General features: G+C 43.4%; 1 protein-coding gene across 1 annotated transcript in view; it reads right to left on the reverse strand.

Moving 5' to 3' along the window:
• LOC134352028 (bMERB domain-containing protein 1-like) overlaps positions 1-26,436 on the reverse strand; it is a 122,704-nt gene extending 96,268 nt beyond the window's left edge. Inside the window, exon 1 of the mRNA XM_063059087.1 lies at positions 25,887-26,436. Coding sequence (XP_062915157.1) covers positions 25,887-26,190 — 304 coding nt within the window. The 5' untranslated portion in view covers positions 26,191-26,436. The remainder of the gene's footprint in view (positions 1-25,886) is intronic.
• Positions 26,437-26,776: the final 340 nt, after the last annotated feature.

The raw sequence follows: 26,776 nt of genomic DNA on the forward strand, positions 1-26,776 counted from the left end.
GCATTTTATGTATGTTCCTTTGGGTTTCCAGCATCTGTAGAATCTTCTGGTTATTTTATTTCAGACAACAATTTTTATTTGACTAAATGAGCAGTAGACTGTGCACCACATTTACTTTCTGTGGAAATCTCCCTTTTTTTTTGAAATGTTTGTATAGGGGAAGAATACCATTTTGGGACCAATCCTTCCACTAGCACTGTGACATGGCTCCTATCCTGTGTTATCCTACTAACAGGTAAAACTTTAACACCATTGTTCTTCTGTAAAATGCAGTTTATGCTACAATGCCACCAGCTAATAGTCAAAGCTCAAAGTAAATTTATTAGCAAAGTACGTATATATCACCATAAACAACCCTGAGATTCATTTTATTGTGGACATTCTCAACAAATCCAATAACCATAATACACTCAAAGTAAGACTGCAGCAATTGGGCATACAACCAATGTGCAAATACAGTACAAAAATAAATAAATAATAATAAGTAGATAACCAATAAATATCGAGAATGTGAGATGGAAAGTCCATAAAAGGGAATCCATATGTTGTGGGAACAGTTTGGTGATGGGGCAAATGAACTTGAGTGAAGTTATCCCCTCTGGTTCAGGAGCTTGATGGCTGAGGGATAATACTGTTCCTCAACCTGGTGGTGAGAGTCCTGAGGCTCTTCTGCCTTCTTCTTGATGGCAGCAGTGAGAAGAGAGCATGCACCTGGGTGCTGGGGTCCCTAATGATGGATTTTGCTTTCCTGCCACAGCACTCCGTGTAGATGTGCTCAATGGTGGGACGGTTTTACCTGTAATGCACTGGGCAGAATCCACTACTTTTTGTAGGATTGTCATTTCAAAGGCATTGGTGTTTCCATAGCAGGCTGCAATGCAGCCAGTCAATATAGTCTCCACAACACATCTGTAGAAGTTTTAGATGTCATACCAAATCTTCGCAAACTCCTAAGGAAGTAGAGGCGCTGCTGTGCCTTCTTTGTAACTGCACTTACATGCTGCCGAAGACACCTCTGGCTCATGGACCTTTGGTTTCCTCCTCCTGAAGTCAACAATCGGCTCCTTGGTCTTGCTGACATTGAGTAAGATGTTGTGATACCACTCAGCCAGATTTCAATCCCCCTCCTAAACACTGATTTGTAACCACCTTTGATTTGGCCTACAAGCAAACTTGAATATGGCATTGGAGCTCTGTTTAGCCATACAGTCATAGTGTAAAGTGAGTAGAGCAGGGGCTAAGCACACAGCCTTGTGCTGCACCTGTGCTGATGGAGATTGTGGAGGAGATGTTGATGCCAATTGGAACTGACTGGGATCTGCAAAGGAGCAAGTCAAGGATCCAATTGCGCAAGGACATATAGGGGCTAAGGTCTTAAAGCTTATTGATTAGTTTTGAGGGGATGATAGTATTGAATGCCGAGCTGTAGTCGATAAAGAGCATCCTGATGTTTGCACCTTTGCTGTTGAGGTGTTCCAGGGTTGATTGAAGAACCAATGAGATGACATCTACTGTGGACCTGTTGTGCCGGGAGGCAAATTGGAGCGGATCCAAGTCGTTTCGCAGGCAGGAGTTGACATGTTTCATCACCAACCTCTCAAAATACTTCATCGCTATGGATGTAATAGCTACTGGATGACAGTCATGGAAGTGGGTGTTGTATCGGAAATGAGACAGATTCTTTGGGTCTCAAAGGCAAAGATTCTGGACACACAGTTTTAAACAATAAGGAGTTTATTTACAATGGGAGAAGAGCTTGGGGACAATGCAAGCGGCTACAATATTCGCACAAACACACTTAGAATAGACGGGCATGGGAAAAGTCGGGTCGGCAGTACAATAAACGGGAAAACGGTGTGGGGACAGAGTACAGGTACATATACAAGCACGGGAAAAGTAATTACGATACCTGCCACCCCTTAACTATTGGCAGGCACGCCTCTCTGCTACAGGGACAACAATAAACACTCCCAAAACCCTATTCAATGCACAACTCACCAACAGCAGGGTGGTCCCTCGGAAATAGCAAAAAAGAGAGCGAGCCATGCACATGTAGCACCCTTTATAGGTCAGGGGGCTGGAGAGTCCAGCCCACGTGATTCACCGGGGGGCCAACGGCTTGGCATTAGACGGGTTAATCCAATTAAGGTGGCCAATGGTTAAGTGTGCATTGATTAGATGGGAGGGGTGAAATGTCGACTGGCATGTGGTGTGCCTTCCGACCAGGTCGAGGGCAGTGCTGAACCGTGACAGGCACCGCTCTCTGGATATAGTGGGTTACCACATTCAGGCATCAGTACAAGTAAAGCCTGCTTGAAGCAGACAGGTAACCCAGACTGCCTAAGTAAGAGGTTAAAGATCTCAGTGAACTCTCCTGACAGCTGATCAGCACAGGTCCTTAATACTTGGCCAAGCACCCGATATGGGCCAGATGCCTTCTTGTGGGGGTCACCCTCCTGAGGGATGGTCACATGTCGGCCTCAGAGACTGAAGTCACAGCACCTCTACTGCCTTAGGAATTTGTGAAGATTTGGCATGACATCTAAAATTTTGACTAACCTCTATGGTGTAGAGTATATTGACTGGCTGAATCACAGACTGGTATGGAAACGCCAATGCCCTTGAACAGAAAAATCCTACAAATAGTAATAGATACTGCACAGTCCATCAGGGGTAAAGCCCTCCCCATCTTTGAACACATCCACATAGAACTTGGTCGCAGGAAAGCAGAATCCATCATCAGGGACTCCCAGCACACAGGTCATGCTTTCTTAGTGCTACTGCTATCAGGAAGAAGGTACAGGAGCCTCAGGACTCACACCAACAGGTTCAGGAATAGTTATTACCCCTCAGACATCAGGCTCCTGAACCAGAGGGAATAACCTCACTCAACTTCACTCACCCCATCACTGAACAGTTCCCGTAACCTATGGACTCACTTTCAAGGATTCTTCATCTCATGTTCTCAATATTTATTTCTTATTTATTTATTATTAGTATTATTATTATCTTTATTTTGTTCTTTCTTTTGTGTTTACAGTTTGTTGTCTTTTGTGCACTGGTTGTCTGCCCTTTCGGTGCAGTCTTTCATTGTTCAATTATGGTTATTGGATTACTTGAATATGCCTGCAAGAAAATGAATCTTCAGGTTGTATATGGTAAAATAATGTATTTTAATAATAGGTTCACTTTGAACTTTGAGCTCTTGCACTGCTGTTTGGCAGAGAGATAGAGAAACAGGTGAGTTAGTATGCAATATATAAATATTTAACATATTTTAATTCATTAACATTAAAACCACACAAGCCACATAAATCTGTAGTTTGCTTTGTACAATGCTTATATAATGGTGCTATTTCGTGTAGCACAATAACTCAAGACCCACTTTAGTAACTTGAGATAATAGACTCAGCTGCCCATTCCCCAATACTGCACTAATGCACCAGTTTGAGATTGCATGCACACTCATTTCTTTTTTTTGAAAAACCATTAACCAGAGTTTTTCTTAGACAATGTAAAACATTCAATTGGTCTATTTAAAATTAATAAGTGTTTACCCATGTGCTGGCCAATTTAATTAAAAATGGATTATCTGTTCATTTAACGTGTTGCTATTCATAAACTCCTGCTGTTTACAAATTCAATAAGTATCCATTTCAAAAATGCTTCACTGAGTACAAAATAAGTTGAGTTATTCAGAGATCACAAAATACACATCATAATTGCAATTTCACCTTTGGATATGCAAATACTAATAAATCTTATTCATCTATATTTTTCCCTTATATTCTCCTGCAGCTTACTTGATGCTTCAGCTTGGACAAGATCAGTTTCTTTCCCAATGCAACTTCTTTTTCAGCTGACAAAAGAACTTTCGTCTGGGTAGTACATCTGATTTTCTATCTACCCTCATTAAGATTGAGTTCTTCAGCAAGCAGTGTCTAGTGATTATGAACAAAGCCTGTTGTAATGCTCACTATATCTCCCAAAGTGTGCTTGCTTTATGATAGATCAGTTAATTCCAGACCCAAGGTAGACAGAGCCAGCAGGTACTTGGCAGCCTAACCCGCTATATTGAACACTATCCTGATTTCAAAATATGTCATTGTCACTGAGTCTAGATCTGGGAACTCCTTTCCCAATAGCACTGTGGCAATACATCCCCTGGTAAGTTTGTAGAAAGCAAAGACATATGAATTCAAGCCAAAGGAGAGTGTTTTAAGGCAGTTCAAATCAAGGTTGCTCTCTGACTGTGGCATGAAATGTTTAGTAGTTGTGAAATTGATAATTCGGACAGCTGCCTAAATTGACCTCTAATAATCAGATCATTTTTACAAATTGCTTTTGAATTGAGTTTACAAAACTACCAGTAGAGTTATTGACCCCTTCCTGTATCTAACTTCTACCCACAGAGTCTCAGTAGACAACCCTTCCATGACATCCTCCTTTATTGCAGCCGTGACACTATCTCTGATCAGCAGTGCCATGCTTCCATCTCTTTTGCCTCCCTCCTTGTTCTTTCTGAAACATTTAAAGCTTGGCGCTCTGAGTAACTATTCACTTAGATACACAACAATAGTGACCACCTTGTGCCAAAGGCACCAAAATCCTGGTGATGCACTTTGAGTTTCTTACAAATCAATTTCACTCATGACCAGTACAAAAGATATTGTCAATGCATTGGGTACTACTCATGTTGAATTAGAATGTAACTTATGTCTGTGTTACATAAAAAGGAAGAAGAGAAATTAAAGACGGCAAATGAACTATTATGCTTTTGAGATGTCAACCAAAATTCTGCTGCATCTTTCAGACCTCTTTTAAATTAAATTCTGACAATTACATATTAGCACATCTACATGGGGCGCTGTCACATGACAGCAGCATCCATCACCAAGGACCCCCACCACCCAGGGCAAGCTTTCTTCTCGTTGCTGCCATAAGGAAGACGGAACAGAATCTACACTACCAGGTTCAGGAACAGTTATTATTCCCCCAGTCATCAGGCTTCTGAACCGGTGGAGATAATTTCTCTCGTCCCGTCACTGAACTGTTCCCACAACCTTTGGCCTTACTTTCAAATACTCTTCATCTTATTTTCTTGATATTTATTGCTTATTTATTTATTTTTATCTTTTCTCAGCTCAAGCTAGTAAAACCTGAGGTACGGGCATTAACCAAGCACACCTGTTTGTCAATTGCTGGAAACTTTCGGACTATTCTAGTGGTGTTTAGTATTGTGGCTTTCTGAAGATTTACATAGATATTGCTGTGTAATCCTAATTGTTTAATGCTATGTGTAGTGCCTTTGGGATGACACCACTTGTAGATATTACTATCAGGACAATGTATACCTTGTTCATATTCCATAGTCTTTCAATTTCCTCTTTATAATTCAGTAGATTTCTGGTGCTTTTCACTTATCAATTTCTGTAAGTTATGTGTGTTTGGATTTATTATATCTATTAAATAAGTTATTCTTACTTGTTTATCATGTGTTATTATATCTGAATAATTATCATTGATTGTCCTAACTGTAATAACTGACTGATCATAACATAATTTGTGATATTCTGACTAAAACTGGATCAGGCTTGTATTTATAGTAAGTTGTGATTTCATTTATGAGTTTGTATTTTAAAGCAAGCTTTTGATGAATGATGTTTACCACTTGACTGTGTCTGTGTAAGTAATCAGATTGAGTTAAACCGCTACAGGATCCTGTAATGTGTTTGATTGTTTCTGGATTTTTTTCTCAGCATTTTCTATGTTTATCAGCTTGAATTTCTTGGTCTTTTATTGTATATTTTTGATATTGTTTGTGTTAACTACCTGGTCCTCTATGGCCGCAAGGAATCCTTCTGTTTCTGAGAAGAGGTCTCCAACTGTGAGCCAGGTGTTCAACACTTCCTTATCAACATCCAGTCCACTCAGAACATGGGGATGTCTTCCATGGAGGGTCATGCTCTTCCATTGGTTCACTTTTTCTTCAATAATGTCTTCATTTTTCTGAGTTGTGGTCTCATTTTAGTGGCGCAAACTTCTTATTGGAATTCCATATGCTTGCATGGAGAGTTGATTCCTGTTTTCATTGACGAAAGTTTTATCTGATTGTTGTGTAGATTTTTAATGTCTGTTATTCCTCTTCCCCCTTCTGTCCTAAGTAGTGTTAATCTAAGTGCATTTGAGTGTACATAATGTTTCTGAAATTTATCATTTCAGTTTTTATTTATCTTTGTAAATTTTCCATATTTATTTATTATTATTTCTTCTTTTATTCTTTCTTTATTTATTTGCACAGTTTATTGTTTTTTGCACATTGGTTGTTTGTCCATCCTCTTGGGTATGGTCTTTCTTTGATTCTGTTATGTTTCTTTGATTTACTAAGTATGCCTATAAGAAAATGCATCTCAGGGCTGTATTTTGCTGACATATATGTACTTTGGTGATAAATTTACTTTCAACTTTGAATTAAAAATATATGGTTATGAGTAATTGTCGGGTTTATATTAAGGAGCGAAATTATACTTAAGTAAGGCTAAATCAGCACATAGTGCTTAATTTTATCCCAGTGGTTGCAAAACAGAAAATGTTCATGATGTCTTAATAATTTTCCAATGACCTTTGGACCTGAGTTTATGATTAAAAGCTTTACTTCAGAAATGTTCTTCACTGAAGCATTTGTACCTTCAACCTTTATACTGTAAAGCAAAACTAGTACTAAAGAATCTGTGATACTAAATGATGCCTCCTTCTGAAATCTAAGCTGGTAAAATGGTGCAATCAATCCATAATGAAGTAAACCTTACAACTATAATAAAAGATCTCCAACTGTTAACCCCACAGCTACAACTGATTCCATCTTTCAGAAACATCTCCATGCACATTAATTTAATAAATTGAGATTTTCATTATGACAGTTAATGATTAATTTATACACTGGAAAGGTAAGTGAATCAATATCCATGTCCTCTCTCAGGCCAATATCCCCCAGTACTGATATAGTTTCACTTCTGACTACGTTGCACTCCCAGAACAGACTGTCTCTTCCGTACTTCATCGTGGGACCAGATGGCCAAACAGAGAGAGAAGAAGATTCAAGGATGAGCTCAAAGCCTTCTTGAATTAATGCAGCACGGCCACATTCTTGTAGGAATCCCTGGTCCATGACTTGTCATGCTAAAGGAGCATGCATTGCGAATCCCATGACCAGTACTCAGTATAAAATGACTAAAGTGTGCATCACCTTACTAACAGTCCACCTGTCCACCCTGTCATCTGCTGGAAGGGCATTCAATACCCACATAGGCCTCATTAGCCACTACGAAATCCTCAAAACCAGAATGGGAGTAAGTCATTCTCAATCCAGATGGATTGCCCAAGAAGAAAAAGAATTAGTTGAAGGTGAGGCATGATTTGTTGGACACTACTCAATGTTTGCCAATCAGCCATTTTAAACATACATGCTGGACAACCTTGCTGGAAGTTTGTAAAATGCATCGCATAAAATTTCTTCCGGATTGTCTGAGGAATCTGGAATCACAGAATACCTTGTAAATCCAGTACAACCTACATTTAGAGAAATTACGTTGCTAAGTAACAGAATATGTTTCAAAGAAAGGATGCATATTCTGTCGGCAAAGGACTTAATTTTCATGTAAGACTCAGCAACCTGACACCTGTATCTCACACCCATTAATACACATCATGTGTTAAGTGGAGAAATGCTGCTGCATATCCAGTAGATGGGGAATACTTTACTGATAATATAGCACTTGTGATAACCATAGCAATACTGATTTATCAGCCCTCCATGTTTGCATTACAGTGTAGTTTAGATATTTCAGAATCAGTTTCATTTATTTATCACATGTACATTGAAACATACAATGAAATACATTATTTAATGACCAACACAACCTAAGGATGTGCTGGAGGCAGCCCGCAAGGGTCCCCACACATTTTGTCACCAAGGTAGAATGCCCACAATATTCAGCAGAGCAACAACAAAACAATAGCAAAGCAAGCCCCTTTTCCACCCCTCCCCATTGCTGCTGTGCAAACGATGAAAGGATTAGAATTTCAAGGACTGATTTAATTGTCTGCTAGACAATGTTCAGTCGCTGGAGAACAAAACTGAGGACCCTGAGGGCACAATTGGTGTATTGAAGGAAAATGAGAAATTGTTGTGTTCTGTGTTTTACCGAGACATGGCTTACTCCCAGCGTACCAGATATGGCGATCAGACCTGAAGGCTTCTCAATACACAGGATGGACCAAATTGTTGATTCAGAAAAGGCAAAAGGTGGAGGTGTGTGTTTCATGATAAACTCTCTGTGGTGCTCCGATGTGACAGTTTAGTCAAACTTGTGCTCTCCCGACTTTGAACACCTAATGATCAAATGCCATCCATTATATTTACCAAGGGAGTTCTCCTCCATAATTCTGACTGCAGTTTACATACCACCAGTGGCTGACTATAATCAAGCACATGAGATACTGCATGATTCCATCTCCGAACAAGAAACAGTACATCCTCATGCATTTCATCTCATAGTCGGGGAATTCAATCAGGCTTGTTTGAAGAAATCCTTGCCCAATTACCATCAGCATATAACCTGCAGCAATACAGGTCCTAACACACTAGACCACCGCTACACTAAGATAAGGAATGCCTACCATTCCATGCGCAGACCACACTTTGGGAAGTCTGATCACTTGGCTGCCCTTCTCCTACCTGCATACGGACAGAGGCTAAAAAGCAAGGCTGTAGAGACGAGGACAGCAAAGAGGTGGTTGTAGACGGCAGAGGAGCAGTTATGGGTTTGCTTCGAGTAAGTGGACTGGAACATGTTTAAGAACTCAACTGTGGGTCTGATTGAATACACCATGGTTGTCACAGATGTTATAAAAACATTTGCAGTTTTGAATGCCTCTGATCTGCCCCTCAGCAGATTGTGGATCTTATGGTTCACCCCGGGCTTCTGGTTAGGGAAGACTCTGAATGATATTGTAGGGACACACTTGTCTATGATTGTTTTGTAAAATGGTTTCTCAGATGAACAACAGCGGTTCAAGAGCCAGCAGTATCTGAAGGGTAAATACAGATCGGTAATAAGCCTTTACTTATCAGAAGCACACATCCTTCCAGAATGTATTTTTCAGAATTAAGTTGTGGCAAAATAACATTTCAACACAAAAGTTAGAAAATGATTCAAATATTGTTTGGTACCTTTGCAGCATTATAAATCCACTTCCACAAATTCTCCTTACAGGTTGATGTCACAAGCTCACTTGCAAAGTACATCTCTTATTTTTTGAACAAAGCACAAAATCTAAGCCTTATTCAGCCTCGTATATCATGTTCACCAATTTAAATTGCAACTTGTAGCGAAAAAAATCATCATTTTCCATCTGTCTAACAAGTTAGTTGTATAGATTTTGAAGACTACTCTTTAGAAAGGCAGCAACATAAGTATTTGTGTTCAGATATTGGTAATAGTAATGTACCTCTAATATTCATAGAAAACTGGAGGAAAAACTAAGACAGGAAGACAGGCAAACTTCTGCAGATTTTTCATGTCCCAGGATGAACCTGTAACACACACTTAATGGATACTCCCTGCTGTGTAAGCAATGCAGGTATGTCACCAAATCAAGTCGTAAGCCTTACGTAGAAGAACTTCTGTGCTATTCACATTCACTGGATAGAGGTTTCAGAAATAGAAAGACCAACCATTTCATTAGACACAAGAGACAACAGATGCTGGATGTTAGAGCAACAAATGTTGGCAATCCTTTTCCTCGCACAGACACGGTTCAGCTTTAGGAACTTAGTGAGCGAAGCAGTGCCTGGGTGAGGAAAGGGATTGCCAACGTTTTGGGTTGAAAGCCTGCATCAGGGCCAGATTTTATTTTACAGATAGATGTGTTTGACTTGGAAGAGTATGCCAGGTTGGTTTAAGTTCTCTTAAAAAGTTGTGATTACCACACAGGCAGGCTGAGCTCCAAACTTTTGCTGCATTTTTTGAAAACATAAACACAAGAGATTCCGCAGATGCTGGAAATCCAGAGCTACACACACAAAATGCCAGAGTAACTCAGTGGGTCAGGCAGCATCGATGGAAAGGAATAAGCAGTCGATGTTTCAAGCCCATACCCTTCATCAGGACTGGAAAGGAAGGGGGAAGAAGCCAGAATAAGAAGGTGGGAGAGAGGGTAAGGAGTACAGGCTGACAAGTGGTAGCTGAAAGCAGGTGAGGGTGAAGGTGGGTGGGTGGGTGGGGGAAGGGGTTGGTGAAGTGAGAAGCTGGTGGAAGAGGTGAAGGGTTAAAGAAGAAGGAATCTGATAGGACATTTGAGAATGAAAAGGAGGAGAGGCACCAGAGGGAGGCGATATTTAATGTTTAAAAACATGTGGGGCATATATTAGACCTGAAGTTTCCCACTTCCTTAGGTGCTGTATATTAGCATCTGAAAAAATATGTTGCTCTGACCGGCAGATAAGGGGGCTGCTGTAGTAATCTGGCGAACCGACCTCTACCTTGCTGAGGTCCAGCGCCAACTCTCAGACACCTCCTCTTACTTATCCCTCAAACAGGACCCCACTAAAAATACACCAGGCCCTGGTCTCCCACATCATCACCAACCTTATTGACTCTGGGGATCTCTCATCCGCCGCCACCAACGTCATAGTTTCCGCACGCCGCACTTCTCGTTTCTACCTCCTACCCAAGATCCACAAACCCACTTGTCCAGGTAGACCCATTGTTTCAGCTTGTTCCTGCCACACTGAACTCATACCTGCATATCTTGACTCTGTTTTATCCCTCCTGGTTCAGTCCCTACCCACCTACATCTGTGACACTTCACACACTCTTGATCTTTTCAATGATTTCAGGTTCCCTGACCCCCATCATTTTATTTTTACTATGGATGTCCAGTCCCTATACACCTCCATCCCACACCAGGAAGGCCTCAAAGCTCTCCGTTTCTTTCTGGACACCGGACCCAACCAGTTTCCCTCCACCACCAATCCCCTCCACCTGGTGGAACTTGTCCTCACTCTAAATAATTTCTCCTATGGGTCCTCCCACTTCCTTCAAACAAAAGGGCTAGCCATGGGCACTCACATGGGTCCCAGCTATGCCTGCCTGTTTGTCGGCTACGTGGAGCAGTCTACGTTGTAAAGGTGACATCCTGCACTTTTCCTACACTACATCAACGACTGCATTGGTGCTGCTTCCTGCACCCGTGCTGAACTCACCGATTTCATCCACTTTGCCTCCAACTTCCACCCGGCCCTTAGGTTCATCTGGTCCATTTCTGACACCTCCCTTCCCTTTCTCAATCTCACTGTCTCTATTTCCAGTGACAGCTTATCCACTGATGTCTATTATAAACCAACAGTCTCTCACAGCTACCTCATCCTACCCTGCTACTTGTAAAAACGCCATCCCCTTCTCTCCATTCTTCCATCTCCGCCTCATCTGCTCTCAGGATGAGGCTTTTCATTTTAGAATGAAGGAGATATCCTTCTTTTTCAAAGAAAGGGGCTTCCCTTCCTCCACCATCAACGCTGCCCTCAACTGTATCTCCTCCATTTCACGTACGTCTGCTTACCCCATCCTCCTGCCACCCTACCAGGAATAGGGTTCCTGTTGTCCTCACCTACCACCCCACCAGCCTCCACGTCAAGCACATAATTCTCTGAAACTTCCACCACTTCCTACAGGATCCCACCACCAAACACATCTGTCCCTTCGCCCCACTTTCTGCTTTCCGCAGGGATCACTCCCTACATGACTCACTTGTTCATTTGTCCCTCCCCACTGATCTCCCTCCTGGCAAGTATCCTTGCAAGTGGAACAAGTGCTTCACCTGCCCTCACACCTCCTCCCTCACTACCATTCAGGGCCCCAAACGGTCCTTTCAGGTGAGGCAACACTTCACCTGTGAGTCTGTTGGGGTCAATAGTGTGTCCAGTGCTCCCAGTGTGGCCTCTTAAACATTGGTGAGACCCGACGTAGATTGGGAGACCGCTTCACCAAGAATCTACGCTCCGTCCACCAGAACAAGCGGGATCTCCCAGTGGCCACCCACTTTAATTCCACTTCCCATTCCCATATGTCCATCCATGGCCTCCTCCACTGTCGTGATGACTCCACACTTAGGTTGGAGGAACAACACCTTATATTCCGTTTGGGTAGCCTCCAACCTGATGGCATGAACATCGATTTCTCAAACTTCCAGTAATGCTTCCACCCTCCCCCCCACCCCACAGCCCTTCACCATTTCCCATCCCCTTTCTCTCTCTCGTGTTATCTACTTACCCTCCCTCTGGTGCTCCTCCCCCCTTTCTTCTTTCTCCCATGGCTTTCTGCCCCTTTCACCAATCAACTTCCTAACTCTTTGCTTCATCCCTCCCCTCCACGTTTCACCTATCGTCTGGCATTTCTCTCTCTCCTCCCCCAACCTTTCAAATCTACTCCACTCCTCAGCTTCTTTTCTCCAGTCCTGCCAAAGGGTCTCAGCTCGATACGTCGACTGTACTTTTTTTCCACAAATGCTGCCTGGCCTGCTGAGTTCCTCCAGCATTTTGTGTGTGTTGCTCTGATGATGTTGATTTAATTGTGCGCTCCCAAAATATCTCCATGAGGACCAGGTAAGGGAGCCGATGATTATTATTCTGATAGCTGATAGAAAGTGCATTACCCTGAGTGAAGGTGCTGGTCTTCAAGATCATTTTCCAACCCAGCATTGTATTTTGAAATTCAGCCTAATTATCATATATACAATGCATCTAACTTCTAGTGGTACAGTAAAAAATTGATTAAGACCTTTCAGCTCTGCAGAGATCTACTTTCTGTGTAGAATCTTATCATCATTTTGGCTGAAAACTGATGTTACTCTTTTTAGCAAATATGCAAGTACAATATATGGGGGGGGGGGTCAAGGATAGTAGGGTTTGAGTTGCAGCAATTAACAAATCCAGGAATCATTAAAGCTCAATGGAGGTGGGCTGAGAGTGATTTTTTTTAAAAATTTTAATAGAACTAGAGGCTGTAGGTTTAAGGTGAAAGGGGAGAAACTGAAAAGAGAACTGAAAGACAGGTTTTACAAAATGATGTACCAGAGGAAGTGGTAGAGGCAGATACAATTGCACAGTGTTTAAAAGGCACTCGGACAGGTACTTAGATAGGAAAAGAGGAGGAGGATAAGGAACTAATATGGTCGTATGGGATTAGCATAGATGGACATCACAGTATTGCATGAGTTGGACCAAAGGCCCTATTTCTGGTCTGTACCACTTGATAACTCCACTGTCTCCTCATCCTTCTTCCAGCTCACTAGGTACGCTAAAAGTGCCCTATAGTTTCTAGGAATTACTCCCATGAATGACCATCCTGTGTGGAGAAGCTTACGATTATTACATGGGTAGGCTTACAATGAAAATCTTCCCTTGAGCAACAGAGTCAATTAAAACTCCTGACACAACGCTATGAAAACTCTTGAATGCACTTGGATAAGAAAAGATTCTATTGGTTTCAACAGCATGGGCAATGGAGTTATGCTTTCAGATTCAGATTTCCTTATTATATTTACATCAAAATATACAGTAAAATGTGCCAATTGTGTTACAACCAACACACCCAAGGGTGAGCTAGGGGCAGCCTGCAAGTGTTGCCACACAGTCTGGCACCAACATATCGTGCTCACAATGCATGGCAGAACAACACAGAACACAACAAGCAACAAAACAACAGCAGAGAAACAAGCCCTTTTCCTCCCTACCACCCACCCATGCAAACATACAGTTCTCCAAGCCCAGGAGAGGATGTCTCATCTCCAGTCTCCAGTGGTCGTGGACTCACAGACGCTGGGCCTTTGACCTCCACAGCAGACTTCCAGAGGATTCGTAGACTTTGGACTCCTGTCATAGGGCCTCAACCTCTGGACTTCCGATCACCCTTTCGGGCTTCAATCTTCTTTCAAAGTATAATCCCCCCCAAAAAAACAACTATGGAGCTGCTTATTCCATTCTTATAAAAATATACTAGCTGGATATATATATGAAGATTTAAGAATGAAGCAGTCATTTATTAACCTTGAAAATTGTGTGTTGATCTGTTGAATACTTTTCTGAACATACCCATAGAGAAAAAAAATACTCAGGCAACCAACATTTGGTATCAGTGATTTTATTACTTTAGGAAGATGATTAACAACATTCAGACAGCTACAAGTTAGAATGCACTGGTGGCTATTTCTGCTTCTTTGCATACTTGTACAAATTTAATATTAAATTTCAGCTTTTTGGAACATCACATATTGAAAATAAACTGTTTTATCACCCCTTGTTCAATCCCTTCCGACCTATGTTCGTGACACTTCTCACGCTCTTAAACTTTTCGATGATTTTAAGTTCCCTGGCCCCCACCGCTTTATTTTCACCATGGATGTCCAGTCCTTATATACTTCCATCCCCCATCAGGAAGGTCTCAAAGCTCTACACTTCTTTTTGGATTCCAGACCTAATCAGTTCCCCTCTACCACCACTCTGCTCCGTCTAGCGGAATTAGTCCTTACTCTTAATAATTTCTCCTTTTGCTCCTCCCATTTCCTCCAAACTAAAGGTGTAGCTATGGGCACCCGTATGGGTCCTAGCTATGCCTGCCTTTTTGTTGGGTTTGTGGAACAATCTATGTTCCGTGCCTATTCTGGTATCTGTCCCCCACTTTTCCTTCGCTATATCGACGACTGCATTGGCGCTGCTTCCTGCACGCATGCAGAACTCGTTGACTTTATTAACTTTGCCTCCAACTTTCACCCTGCCCTCAAGTTTACCTGGTCTATTTCCGACACCTCCCTCCCCTTTCTAGATCTTTCTGTCTCTGTCTCTGGAGACAGCTTATCCACTGATATCTACTATAAGCCTACTGACTCTCACAGCTATCTGGACTATTCCTCTTCTCACCCTGTCTCTTGCAAAAACGCCATCCCCTTCTCGCAATTCCTCCGTCTCCGCCGCATCTGCTCTCAGGATGAGGCTTTTCATTCTAGGACGAGGGAGATGTCTTCATTTTTTAAAGAAAGGGGCTTCCCTTCCTCCACTATCAACTCTGCTCTTAAACGCATCTCCTCCATTTCACGTACATCTGCTCTCACTCCATCCTCCCACCACCCCACTAGGAATAGGGTTCCCCTGGTCCTCACCTACCACCCCACCAGCCTCCGGGTCCAACATATTATTCTCCGTAACTTCCGCCACCTCCAACGGGATCCCACCACTAAGCACATCTTTCCCTCCCCCCTCTCTCTGCATTCCGCAGGGATCGCTCCCTACACAACTCCCTTGTCCATTCGTCCCCCCCATCCCTCCCCACTGATCTCCCTCCTGGCACTTATCCGTGTAAGCGGAACAAGTGCTACACATGCCCTTACACTTCCTCCCTTACCACCATTCAGGGCCCCAAACAGTCCTTCCAGGTGAGGCATCACTTCACCTGTGAGTCGACTGGGGTGATATACTGCGTCCGGTGCTCCCGATGTGGCCTTTTATATATTGGTGAGACCCGACGCAGACTGGGAGACCGCTTTGCTGAACATCTACACTCTGTCCGCCAGAGAAAGCAGGATCTCCCAGTGGCCACACATTTTAATTCCACATCCCATTCCCATTCTGACATGTCTATCCACGGCCTCCTCTACTGTAAAGATGAAGCCACACTCAGGTTGGAGGAACAACACCTTATATTCCGTCTGGGTAGCCTCCAACCTGATGGCATGAACATTGACTTCTCTAACTTCCGCTAGGCCCCACCTCCCCCTCGTACCCCAGCTGTTACTCCTTTTTATGCACACATTCTTTCTCTCACTCTCCTTTTTCTCCCTCTGTCCCTCTGAATATACCTCTTGCCCATCCTCTGGGTCACCCCCCCCCGTCTTTCTCCCTAGGCCTCCTGTCCCATGATCCTCTCGTATCCCCTTTTGCCTATCACCTGTCCAGCTCTCGGCTCTATCCCTCCCCCTCCTGTCTTCTCCTATCATTTTGCATCTCCCCCTCCCCCTCCAGCTTTCAAATCCCTTACTCACTCTTCCTTCAGTTAGTCCTGACGAAGGGTCTTGGCCTGAAACGTCGACTGCGCCTCTTCCTATAGATGCTGCTTGGCCTGCTGCGTTCACCAGCAACTTTGATGTATGTTGCTTGAATTTCCAGCATCTGCAGAATTCCTGTTGTTTATGAAACAATATGCTGTGTTTTATGCCCACACCTAATATTTAGAGTAACCCTACACTAGAAGGTTAGAATGTAATGACATCTGTCCAACTGTAGGGTAAAACAATTAATATCACCATGAGTATTGTGCCATTACATATTTTTCTATCACTGAAAGTTTGAATCCAAGTTTACATAAAACATTTGGACCTATTGATCTTCCCTCAAAGAACTTATCACTTTGCTTTCCCTGTATCTACATTACAATAAAACCTGTCTCTGTGATTTGTGCAACTTTTTCACCACCAGTGTGATCATGTATTTTTTAATTATAAAATGCACATACCACATACCAATTCAGAAATTCCAGCATTAATAAAGGTAATTAAATCTGAGTTTGAATAACTGGTCAAGCATTGTTTGCATTCACTGTTAAACATGTTGAAAATAGTAATCAAATTTTAAATAACACAATGTATTCATGCCACCAAGAATGCCACTTTATACATGGTAATAGATCAGCCTTAACTTGGGGCAAAATATCATCCTACTTAATTTATTTTTTTTAAATCTTCTATTTATTCTAAAACTCAGATTTTCACTTGTATTGAGTCATTGACTTTCAAATGATGGACTGTCAATATTCTGCCGTAAGTGGGAGATGAAAATAATCCATACAAAACCCCAGCAACCAAAATAAGCCATTCGGAGGAATACTGGCACCACGCTGTAGCTGATTATCTGTATGGAAACATGGATTCATTATAATTAGTTAGATAAACAGAAAAGTAGGAAATTAATATTCAATTCATGATTGCAATAATAACATACCTGCACCATTGGCCAAAATATCACTGCAACCTAAAAAGCAAAGAAATGGTTTGAAGAATGACTTAAGAAATAACAATTTATATCCATATTATTTATAATTTCTATGATTCAATCTTATGACCTCATCAGATTTCTTAGATAATAGCAATTGATAGACTTTTTTTTTGAAAATGACAACGTTAATTAATTCTGAGCTGCACTCCACTCATATAAATGAAGCCTTAGGTTCCACACCAGCAGGTTTAGTAATAGTTATTACCCTACAACCATCAGGCTCTTGAAACCACAGTAATAACTTCATTCACCACTACTCTGAACTGATTCCACAACCTACAGACTCACCTTCAATGACACTTTACAACTCATTTTCTCAGTATTGTATTTACTTACACAGTTTGCCTTCCTAATGTACTTCGGTGTTTTTCAGTCTTTGTCTGTTCTATTTGTAAATTCTATTGTATTTCTTTTTCTCCATAAATGCCTGCAAGAAAGTGAATCTCAAGATAGTATATGGTAACATATATATACTTGGATAATAAAATTATTTTGAGTTTGAACTTGGTAATCTATGGCAAATTTTCAAGAACTGTACAAACAATAGACTTCAATTTACCTTATAATATTCATTGAACTATTCTAGACTTTAAAAATAGATGACACTGTGGAAATGTTTATTAAATATTAATGCAGAAAAATATATTTAAGCAAAATGACAGAATAATCTCACAACATCAACTGAGATTATTTTAGTGACGTATAAATGTTTGGGAATTAAATGAAGTATTTCCCATTTTTGATCGCCATGCAATGGCCTAGGAAAATTTCAGTACGCAAAACGCAAGTTAAAGTGGTGCTGCACAGGGATTACCATATTCTATCATGAACAGAACCATTAGTAATCTTGCATTAAGTTCTTTTCTCTCTTCCAGGATGTCTTGGAGAAAGGAGATTGAGAGGAAATTGGAGGTAAAGGATGTGGAGAGGATCTATGGTGGAAAAGGTGAGAGGCGGTTGTGTTAGTGAAATGAGGGTGTGGATTCAATTGTTTAGTGATGGAGTTGCTTCTGGGACACGATCGTTTGGGGTGGGGCAGTTGGACAGATTATCAGGGACCATCGGAAAATTCACAGGAATGGTGTAGAAGTGATCAGTAATATCAATGTCATAACAATACACAAAACACAAGAGGAACTCAGCAGTTTGGGCAGTTTCTACGGAGAGGAATAAACAAACAATCAACGTTTTGGGTCAAGACCCTTCATCAGGACCTGATTGTTTATTGCTCTCCATAGATGCTGCCTGGCCTGCTGAGTTCCTCCAGCATTTTGTATGTGTTCCAGCATCTGCAGAATCTCTTATGTTTGTGGTCATTATAATGACACCTTGATCTTTGATGTGGGCATTGTCATTAGAATGATACCTGGCACTCTCCAGCAATAGTCCTTAAATGAACACAAAAGCGGGCTTCAGCCCTCAGATTCAGATCTACTTCAGTGTGAGAGGATTTCATGCAAGTCACATCAAATGAGCATTTTAAACCATTTGATATCAGTGTGGTTGATCAGGGTGCAGCAATTGGCTATTTGATATGTAAAACTGTTGCACTCTGCAGTTGTGTTCAAAGGCAAGCAATTTTGCAATGGTAGCCGCAGGTTTGAAGTAAGATCTACCCGTCAATCCATGTACTGATGATGACAGGCAGCACACAGAGGAGAGGAGAAATGCGAAGAAAATTAGTAACCTGGGTTAAAATAAACTCTCATAAAAAGATATGTGCAGCCAAAATGTTTTTATTGCCTAAATCAAGTTTAAATAACATTGAAATAACATCTCCTCTTGGAGAACATATTCTAATTTTATTTAAATATTTCCCTCCCCCACTCAAATTCCAATAAGCACACATGAAGATCTGTTTAATGGACACACATACTATCAGGCTTTTTTCCCTTACCTTTTCCGTGCTCCAAAACTTTTTCTTCCAGTCTGCAAAGATATCATGTTTCCCTTCCAGAATACTCATACCTGAGCAAAAATATGGGAAGGCAAGTTCAAAGAACAATTCTATAAACAGATTACATACTCCGTCTTATTGTTTTAAGAAATTGTCACTTCTGCTGGATAATACAAAGACAAAATATTATACATGCTGGAGGCTGAAATGAAATTTGAAATCAGTGGTTCTCTCCTCTGTACACCATAGTGGTGTTCATTTAGACAGATACAGGAACAGAATCAGAATCAAGTTTATTATCATTGACATATGCATTAAATTTGTTGTTTAGCGGCAGCAATACAGTGCAATACATTAACTGTACTGTACCTCCTACACCTAATAATGTGGCTACTGAGTGTATGTTTGTGATCTCCTACTGCTGTAGCCCATCCACTTCAAGGTTCCGCACGTTGTGCATTCAGAGATGCTCTTCTGCACACCACTGTTGTAACGTGTGGTTATTTGAGTCTCTATCACCTTACTGTCAGCTTGAACCAGTCAGGCCATTCTCCACTGACCTTTCTCATGAACAAGGCGTTTTCACCCACAGAACTCTCTAAAGCTGACCGTCTCAAAAGTAAGCCAGGAATGTTCAGTGTTTCTGAGAAAGATAACAAGTATCACATCAATAATGAGGTTTTTAGTTTTTTTTCATCGTGTTGCACCAGACAGTCAGCCATTCTTGTCTGGCACGTGGTGTCAGGACTGGTCTCCTTTTGGATTAACCGGGTCATGATATGAACGTTCCTGACTCGACCCTTTTTTTTTTATGAGGCCGAGTGGCTAGCTCGACGCTCAACCCGGCACGGATGGGAAGCGTGCAGCGTGCTTGGCGGGGGGGGGGGGCCGGACTTGGATTCGAAGTCAGTAGCCTTCGCTCCGGAATCCGGTGCTTATGCCATTGCACCACCAGCTGGCCAATAATGAAGTGGGAAAGGTAGACTGTATCACTGGTGTTTGAAAGCACCAGAAATGAGCACTTTTATTTTCAAAACTGTTGGATTTTTTTATAGTCCTTTTAACCATTCTCAGTAAACTCTAGAGACTGCTATGCATGAAAATCCCAGGAGATCAGCAGCTTCTTAGATACTCAAACCACCCCATCTGGCACCAACAATCATTCTACAGTCAAAATCACTTAGATACATTTCTATACAATGCTGATGTTTGGTCTGACAATAATTGAACCTCTTGACCTATTGAACCTCATACTTTTATGCAAATGAAGTGCTGCCACATAATTTGCTGACTGATATTTGCATCAACTGAGGTGTACTTAATAAAGTGGCCACTAAATATTTTCTGTGTGTGTGTGTGTGTAGTACAAAAAGAAAGCAAATAGTGAGGTAGTGTTAATTGTCCATTCAGAAATCTGACGGCAGAGGGGAAGAAGCTGTTCCAAAAACATTGTGTGTGTGTCTTCAGGCACCTGTACCTCCTCTTTGATTGTAGTAATGCAAAGAGGATGATGGGAGTCCTTAATATTAGATGCCGTCTTTCGAGGCATCACCTTTTGAAGATGTTCTCAATGGTGCAGAGACCAGAGCCCATAATAGAGCTAGCTGAATCTATAACCCTTTGCAGCTTTTTCCGATCCTGTGCAGTAATCCCTCCACATCAGATAGTGATGCAATCAATCAGAATGCTCTCAACAGTACATTGGTAGAATATCTTTGGTGACATGTCAAATCTCCTCAAGCTCCTAATGAAATATAGCTCTCAGCATTCCTTCTTCATAATTGCATCGATATGTTGGGCCCAGGATAGATGTTCTGTGATACTGACACTCAGCAACTTGAAACTGCTCAATCTTTCCATTGGTGGTCGATCAATAAAGATTGTGTTCCCTTGACATCCCCTTTGTGAGGTCCACAATGAATTCCTTGTTCTTACTGATGTTGAGTGCAAGGTTGTTGTTGTGACACCACTCACCCAGCCGACGCCTCTCACTCCTGTGTGCCTACTCGTTACCATCTGAGATTCTGCTGACAACAGTTGTGTCACTGGTGAATTTACAGATGAAAGGAATGGAAGAATATGAACCACGTGCAGGTGGATCAGTCTCCATTGGCATCATGATAGGCACAGACATTGTGTGTTCGTCTGTTCAAAGCTCAAAGTTCAAAGTTAATTTATTATCAAAGTATGTATACTGTATACAACCCAGAGATTCAAATTCTTGCAGGCAGCTACAAAACAAAGAAATGCAACAGAATCCATGAAAAACCACACGCAACAAAGACTGACAAACATCCCATGTGCAAAAAAAGAACCCAAATCATGCAAACAATAAAAAAACGAATAATACACAGATATGAACTGCAGAGTCCCCAAAGTTAGTCCACAGCCGTGAAGTCAGTTCAGCGCTGAGGTGAGTGAGGCCAATGGCTACAGGCCACAGCTCTGGAGTCTGCTCTGCTGTACTCTTCTATGTTCTCTGTGCTGCTGTAGGGTCTGGACTCTAAACTCCTTGACCCCACAAGATCAATTAGTTCCTCTAGCTGTTTGTTTTTGCTGAGGTACTCTGAGAACATTTGTGGAAAAGGGTACGGGGTGGACAAACTCTCATCAGAAGAAGAAAATTTTCAGAAATAAACATGTCTTAGGCTAAGGAGGGGGAAGGGGTGCTGGGAGCAAATGTGAGATTCTGTAAATGGTTAAGAGATTCAAAACCTGGGCCTCTGTCCCTCCCTCTACAACTGGATCCTTGACTTCCTCACCAGCAGACCACAGTCTGTGTGGGTTGGACATAATATCTCTTCTTTGCTGACAATCAGCAGTGGTGTACCTCAGATATGTGCGATTAGCCCTCTGCTGTACCCCCTCTACACCCACCATTGCGTGGCTAGGCACAGCTCAAATGCATTCCATAAATTTGCTGATACACAACTATTTTTGGCAGAATTTCAGATTGTGACAAGGAGGCAAGATAGATCAGCTGGTTAAGTTGTGTCACAACGACAACCTTACAGTCAACGTCTGTGGACTCCAGGAATGTGACTCCCTTGTCCATTTGTTCCCCCCGCCCCCATCCCTTCCCACCGATCTCCCTCCCGGCACTTATGCTTGTAAGCAGAACAAGTGCTAAACATGCCCTTACACTTCCTCCCTTACCACCATTCAGGGCCCCAGACAGTCCTTCCAGGTGAGGCAACACTTCACCTGTGAGTCGGCTGGGGTGATGTACTGTGTCCGGTGCTCCCGATGTGGCCTTCTATATATTGGCAAGACCTGACGCAGACTGGGAGACCATTTCGCTGAACACCTATGCTCTGTCCGCCAGAGAAAGCAGGATCTCTCAGTGGCCACACATTTCAACTCCACATCCCATTCCCATTCTGACATGTCTATCCACGGCCTCCTCTACTGTAAAGATGAAGCCACACTCAGGTTGGAGGAACAACACCTTATATTCCGTCTGGGGAGCCTTCATCCTGATGGCATGAACATTGACTTCTCCAACTTCCGTTATGCCCCTCCTCCCGTTCTTACCCCATCCCTTATTTATCTATTTATTTGCTTGTTATTTATTATCTTTTCCTTTTTTTCTCTCTCTGTCTCTCTCACAATTACTCCTTGCCTGCTCTCCATCTTCCTCTGATGCTCCTCTCCCCCTTTCTTTCTCCCTAGGCCTCCCATCCCATGATCCTCTCCCTTCTCCAGCTCTGTATCCTTTTTGCCCATCAACTTTCCAGCTCTTGGCTCCATCCCTCCCCCTCCTGTCTTCTCCTACCATTTCGGATCTCCCCCTCCCCCTCCCCCTCCCACTTTCAAATCTCTTACTATCTCTTCTTTCAGTTAGTCCTGACGAAGGGTCTTGGCCCGAAATGTCGACTGTACCTCTTCCTATAGATGCTGCCTGGCCTGCTGCATTCACCAGCAATTTGTGTGTGTTGCTCCATGTGGCCCTGTAGGTTTCCTCCTGGTGCCTCAGTTTCCTTCCACATCCCAAAGCTGGCAGATTAATTGGCTGGAGCAACAGACACAAAATGCTGGAAGAACTCAGCAGGTCAGGATGTTATGGTCCGGTCCGTGAAGTCCGCATTCCGGTTCACGGTCCGGTCTGTCGATTCCTTATTCCAGGTTTTCCTGTTTTCCCTTGTTCCATTGGGTGCCTTAATTGAGACACCTGATTCTCATTTTGGGCTAGCACATAAATACCTCTCAAACCAAGGATTCCTGGGTGGACTGTTTCCTTCCCCTTCCCTCTGAACCCTTGCCTGCATCCCTGGCAAGTTCAACTGCTGGAGTGAGACTGGAGGCTTGTCATGCCAAGATAAGGAACTATCTCTTTGTGTCTCTGTGTTTAGTGTCTGTGTCAAAGAAGAGTCCTGGCCCTAGGTCCTGTTCCCAAGGAGGGGTCCTGGCTCTGTGTTCTGTGTTCCAATTTCCAGGTGCCATGTTCTCATCCAGTCCAGGAGTCCCTCGGCAAGGGTCCCCGGCCCTGCGTCCGAGAAAGGGTCCCTGGCCCTGCGTCCCAAGGAGGAGTTCCGGCTCTGTACCTGAGAGCCTAACCAAGCTGAGTCCAAGAGCCTCAGCCTGCCCTGGAGTACCTCGTCCAAGGCTCTGAGCATCCAGTCCACCTCCAAGGCTCTATGTTCCTGTGTTCCAGGACCAAGTCCTGGTGCCGTGTTCCAGCCCTGTCCAAATCTGAGCTTTGTGTCCTCATCTAGTTCTGACTCCTTGTCCAGCCCAGGAGTTCCTCACCCAGCCCAGTGCTGGAGATTCCTCATCCTGTGCTGGAGTACCTCGTCCTGTCCTGTAGCCATGTCCTGTCTTTGCCAAGATCCTAGTCCTGAGTCTCAGCCTAGACCCGGGTTCTGGTTCTGAGTCCCAACCAAGACGCAGGTTCTGGGTACTTGTCCAGGCTCTGGTTCTGGAGTTCTGTGTTCCTAGTCGAGGCTCCTCATTCCTAGTTCCCTGTCTGGGTCCTGTGTTTCTAGTCCAAGTCCTAGCCCAGGCCCTGAATCCTAGTCTCGTCCAGGGCCTGTGTCAATGTCCAGCATCATCTCTTCCTTACTTGTCTTGCTTTCTTGATAAACGTAGTCCTGTTCCTAGTACTTCAGTGTTTGAGTCTTGCATTTTGGTCCGCTCATCTACACCCCCCTTGTAACACAGGCAACATCTATGGCAGAGATTCCCAACCTTTTTATGCCATGGACCAGGACTGTTAACAAGGGGTCCATTGACCCCAGGCTGGCAGCCACACATCTGTGAAAATGAAGAAACAGTCAACAACTTGGGCTGAGACCCTTTGTCAGGACTGGACAAGAAGAGGGAAGACGCCACCATAAAAATGTGGGTGGAGAGGAAGGAGGATAAAGGAGAAGGTGATGGGTGAATCCAGTGGGTGGGACAAGTAGAGGGCTGGAGAAGAAGGAATCTGTTAGGAGAGGAGAGTGGCCCACGGGAGAAGGAGACGAGGGAGGGGCGTCGGGAGAGGAGATAGCCAGGTAAGAACAGGTAAGAGGCCAGAGTGGGGAATAAAGGAGGGAAGGGGATGAGAAAAAAATAATTACTATAAGGAGAAACTGATGTTCATGCTATCAAGTTGGAGGCTGCCTAAGCCCAATATGTGAGATTGCTTCTCAACCCTGAGAGTGGCCTCATCGTGGCAAAAGAGCAGGCCATGGACCAACATGGTCAGAGCGGGAATAGGGCCAGGAATTAGCATGGTTGACCACCGGGAAATTCCGCTTTTGATGGATGGGCAGGAGGTGCTCGACAGAGCTGCCCCCCAATTTACGTCGGGTTTCACCAAAATAGTGGTGGCCGCGTCGGGATAATTGCCCCCACCCCACCCCGTGCGCAGACGAGCGGTAGAAGCGGGAGAAGGGTCACTGAAGGGAGTGGAGAGAGAATGAGGCGGGACTTAGTGTAGTTGAGTGCCAGATGGTCGCAGACTTAGTGGGCTGTATGTCCCTGAGGTGTTGAATCCCCAAGGTTGAGATGAGCTGCTGTAATCGTGTAGGTGGAAAAGAACCCGAAATTAGATTGGGAGTGGGATGTAGAATAAAAGTAAATTAAAGCAGGCAACTGATGCGACCAGTTCCTTGGCCCCTGTCGTAATTATAATAACTAACATTGCGCCCACTCGTCTTTGTTGCCATTTGTTCTACTTTTGGTGTTAACGTTAACAGACATTTAAATGATTTACCAGATCTGTTTTCAAAAGTAACAGCACGGTAATCCAAACCTACTTTGTACACTGGGGTTACCAACTGCGGTCAATTAGGAAAAGGCTTCATAGAATTTCTTGCCTGTTCACGACTGGACTCCACCGCCACAATATTAAGCGGCAAAGCAATGTTGATATCGCACCTCCACTTCATCGAAAATTATACCCGGAGATAGAACAAGAAGGAAATGACAAACGGCCTCAAAATACGGAAAGGAGGGGGAATAAAGATTCTAGGTTACGCTGTCAGTTAGTTGCATTTTACCAATGTTAGGGAGGAATGTTAGAAATTATATCTGTCAAGGTCATTACTTTTCAAAAACGACCCTAATTCAGATGGAAGGAAATGGACAGTCGACGCTTCGGGTGGAGACCCTTCATCTGGACCTCAACCGAAACGCTCGCTGTCCATTCCCCACCCCCAGATGCTGCCTGACTCGTCAACTTCTCCCAGCACCTTGTGCGTCGCTCCAGATCCCGCCATCTGCCGTTTCGTGGGTATCCGAATTCAGATGGCTCGGTGAGCGTTTTAACGTTCCGTCTAATTAAGGTGCCCGCAGGTCCGGCAGAAGTCGAGCGTGTCCGTCGGTCTGTGCTCAGTGTGTGACGGCGACCCTCGCCCAGAGTGGGCATCCTGTGCCCTGGCATGAGACGGAGACACCTACCTATGTAGAAGGCACTGATACCGGCGGGAGTGCCGATCAGCTGGTCACACGCCAGCTTCCGCAGAACGACGCCCGCCGTGGCGCCGGGAAACACGCTCTCAATGGTCTTCATCCACAGGTAGAAGAAATGGCCGTGAAAGGTCAACGCCAGAGTGGTGACATTTCGTGTTTGTTTAAAGTCCACTTTCGCCTTTTTTGAGAGATTCTGCTGAGCCAGATCCCCCGCCGCGAAGACGCAGCTGTAAAAAGCCACGTTGGAGATCCAAGGAAACCTTCTCATCTTGGTGGCCAGAAATTTCCACATTCCTCACTATGAATTTTATGACGCTGGTTTCTTGTGCAACCCAGCCCCTGCTTCGCTGCTTGCAGGAGAGAACTCAAATTGATAACCCTCATGCAGCGAGGGAGAGAGCTGTGAAAACGTTTCGGATCTAAAAGCTCTACGAACTGTCGTTGTCGGTGGTTACAGTCCAGGCGCGCACGATGCGGGCTCCAAGAGTCGGACTGCATTGCGCAGAAACGGCGCCAAATACAAGTCGCGTTGTTTCACTTCAACCGGAGTCGCTGTCAAACGTATCAGGTGCGTGTGGCAATGGTTACTGATTTCCCTGGTGCACCTTTCACTCGATCGTTCCAGAGCTTTAAGGCAAATCTTGGGGAATCTGCGTGGGTGAGAGCGGAATGTCGTTAGAGCGGCGGATGGAGTGCAGGGTTGTAGATTAATACACAAGTCCTGAACAATGTTAATTAGATCTGGGAGTGGCAACATTGAAACTATTCGTGCAGAGATGAGGCATGTACCTCGCACTACATGTGAGAGTTGAAAGTTTGAGAGTTGTTGAGAGTTATGAGAGTTTAGGGGTAAGGAGGGGAAACTTCTTTACTCAGAG

This window comes from Mobula hypostoma, chromosome 9 (genome assembly GCF_963921235.1).
Source record: "Mobula hypostoma chromosome 9, sMobHyp1.1, whole genome shotgun sequence".
NCBI lineage: Eukaryota > Metazoa > Chordata > Chondrichthyes > Myliobatiformes > Myliobatidae > Mobula > Mobula hypostoma.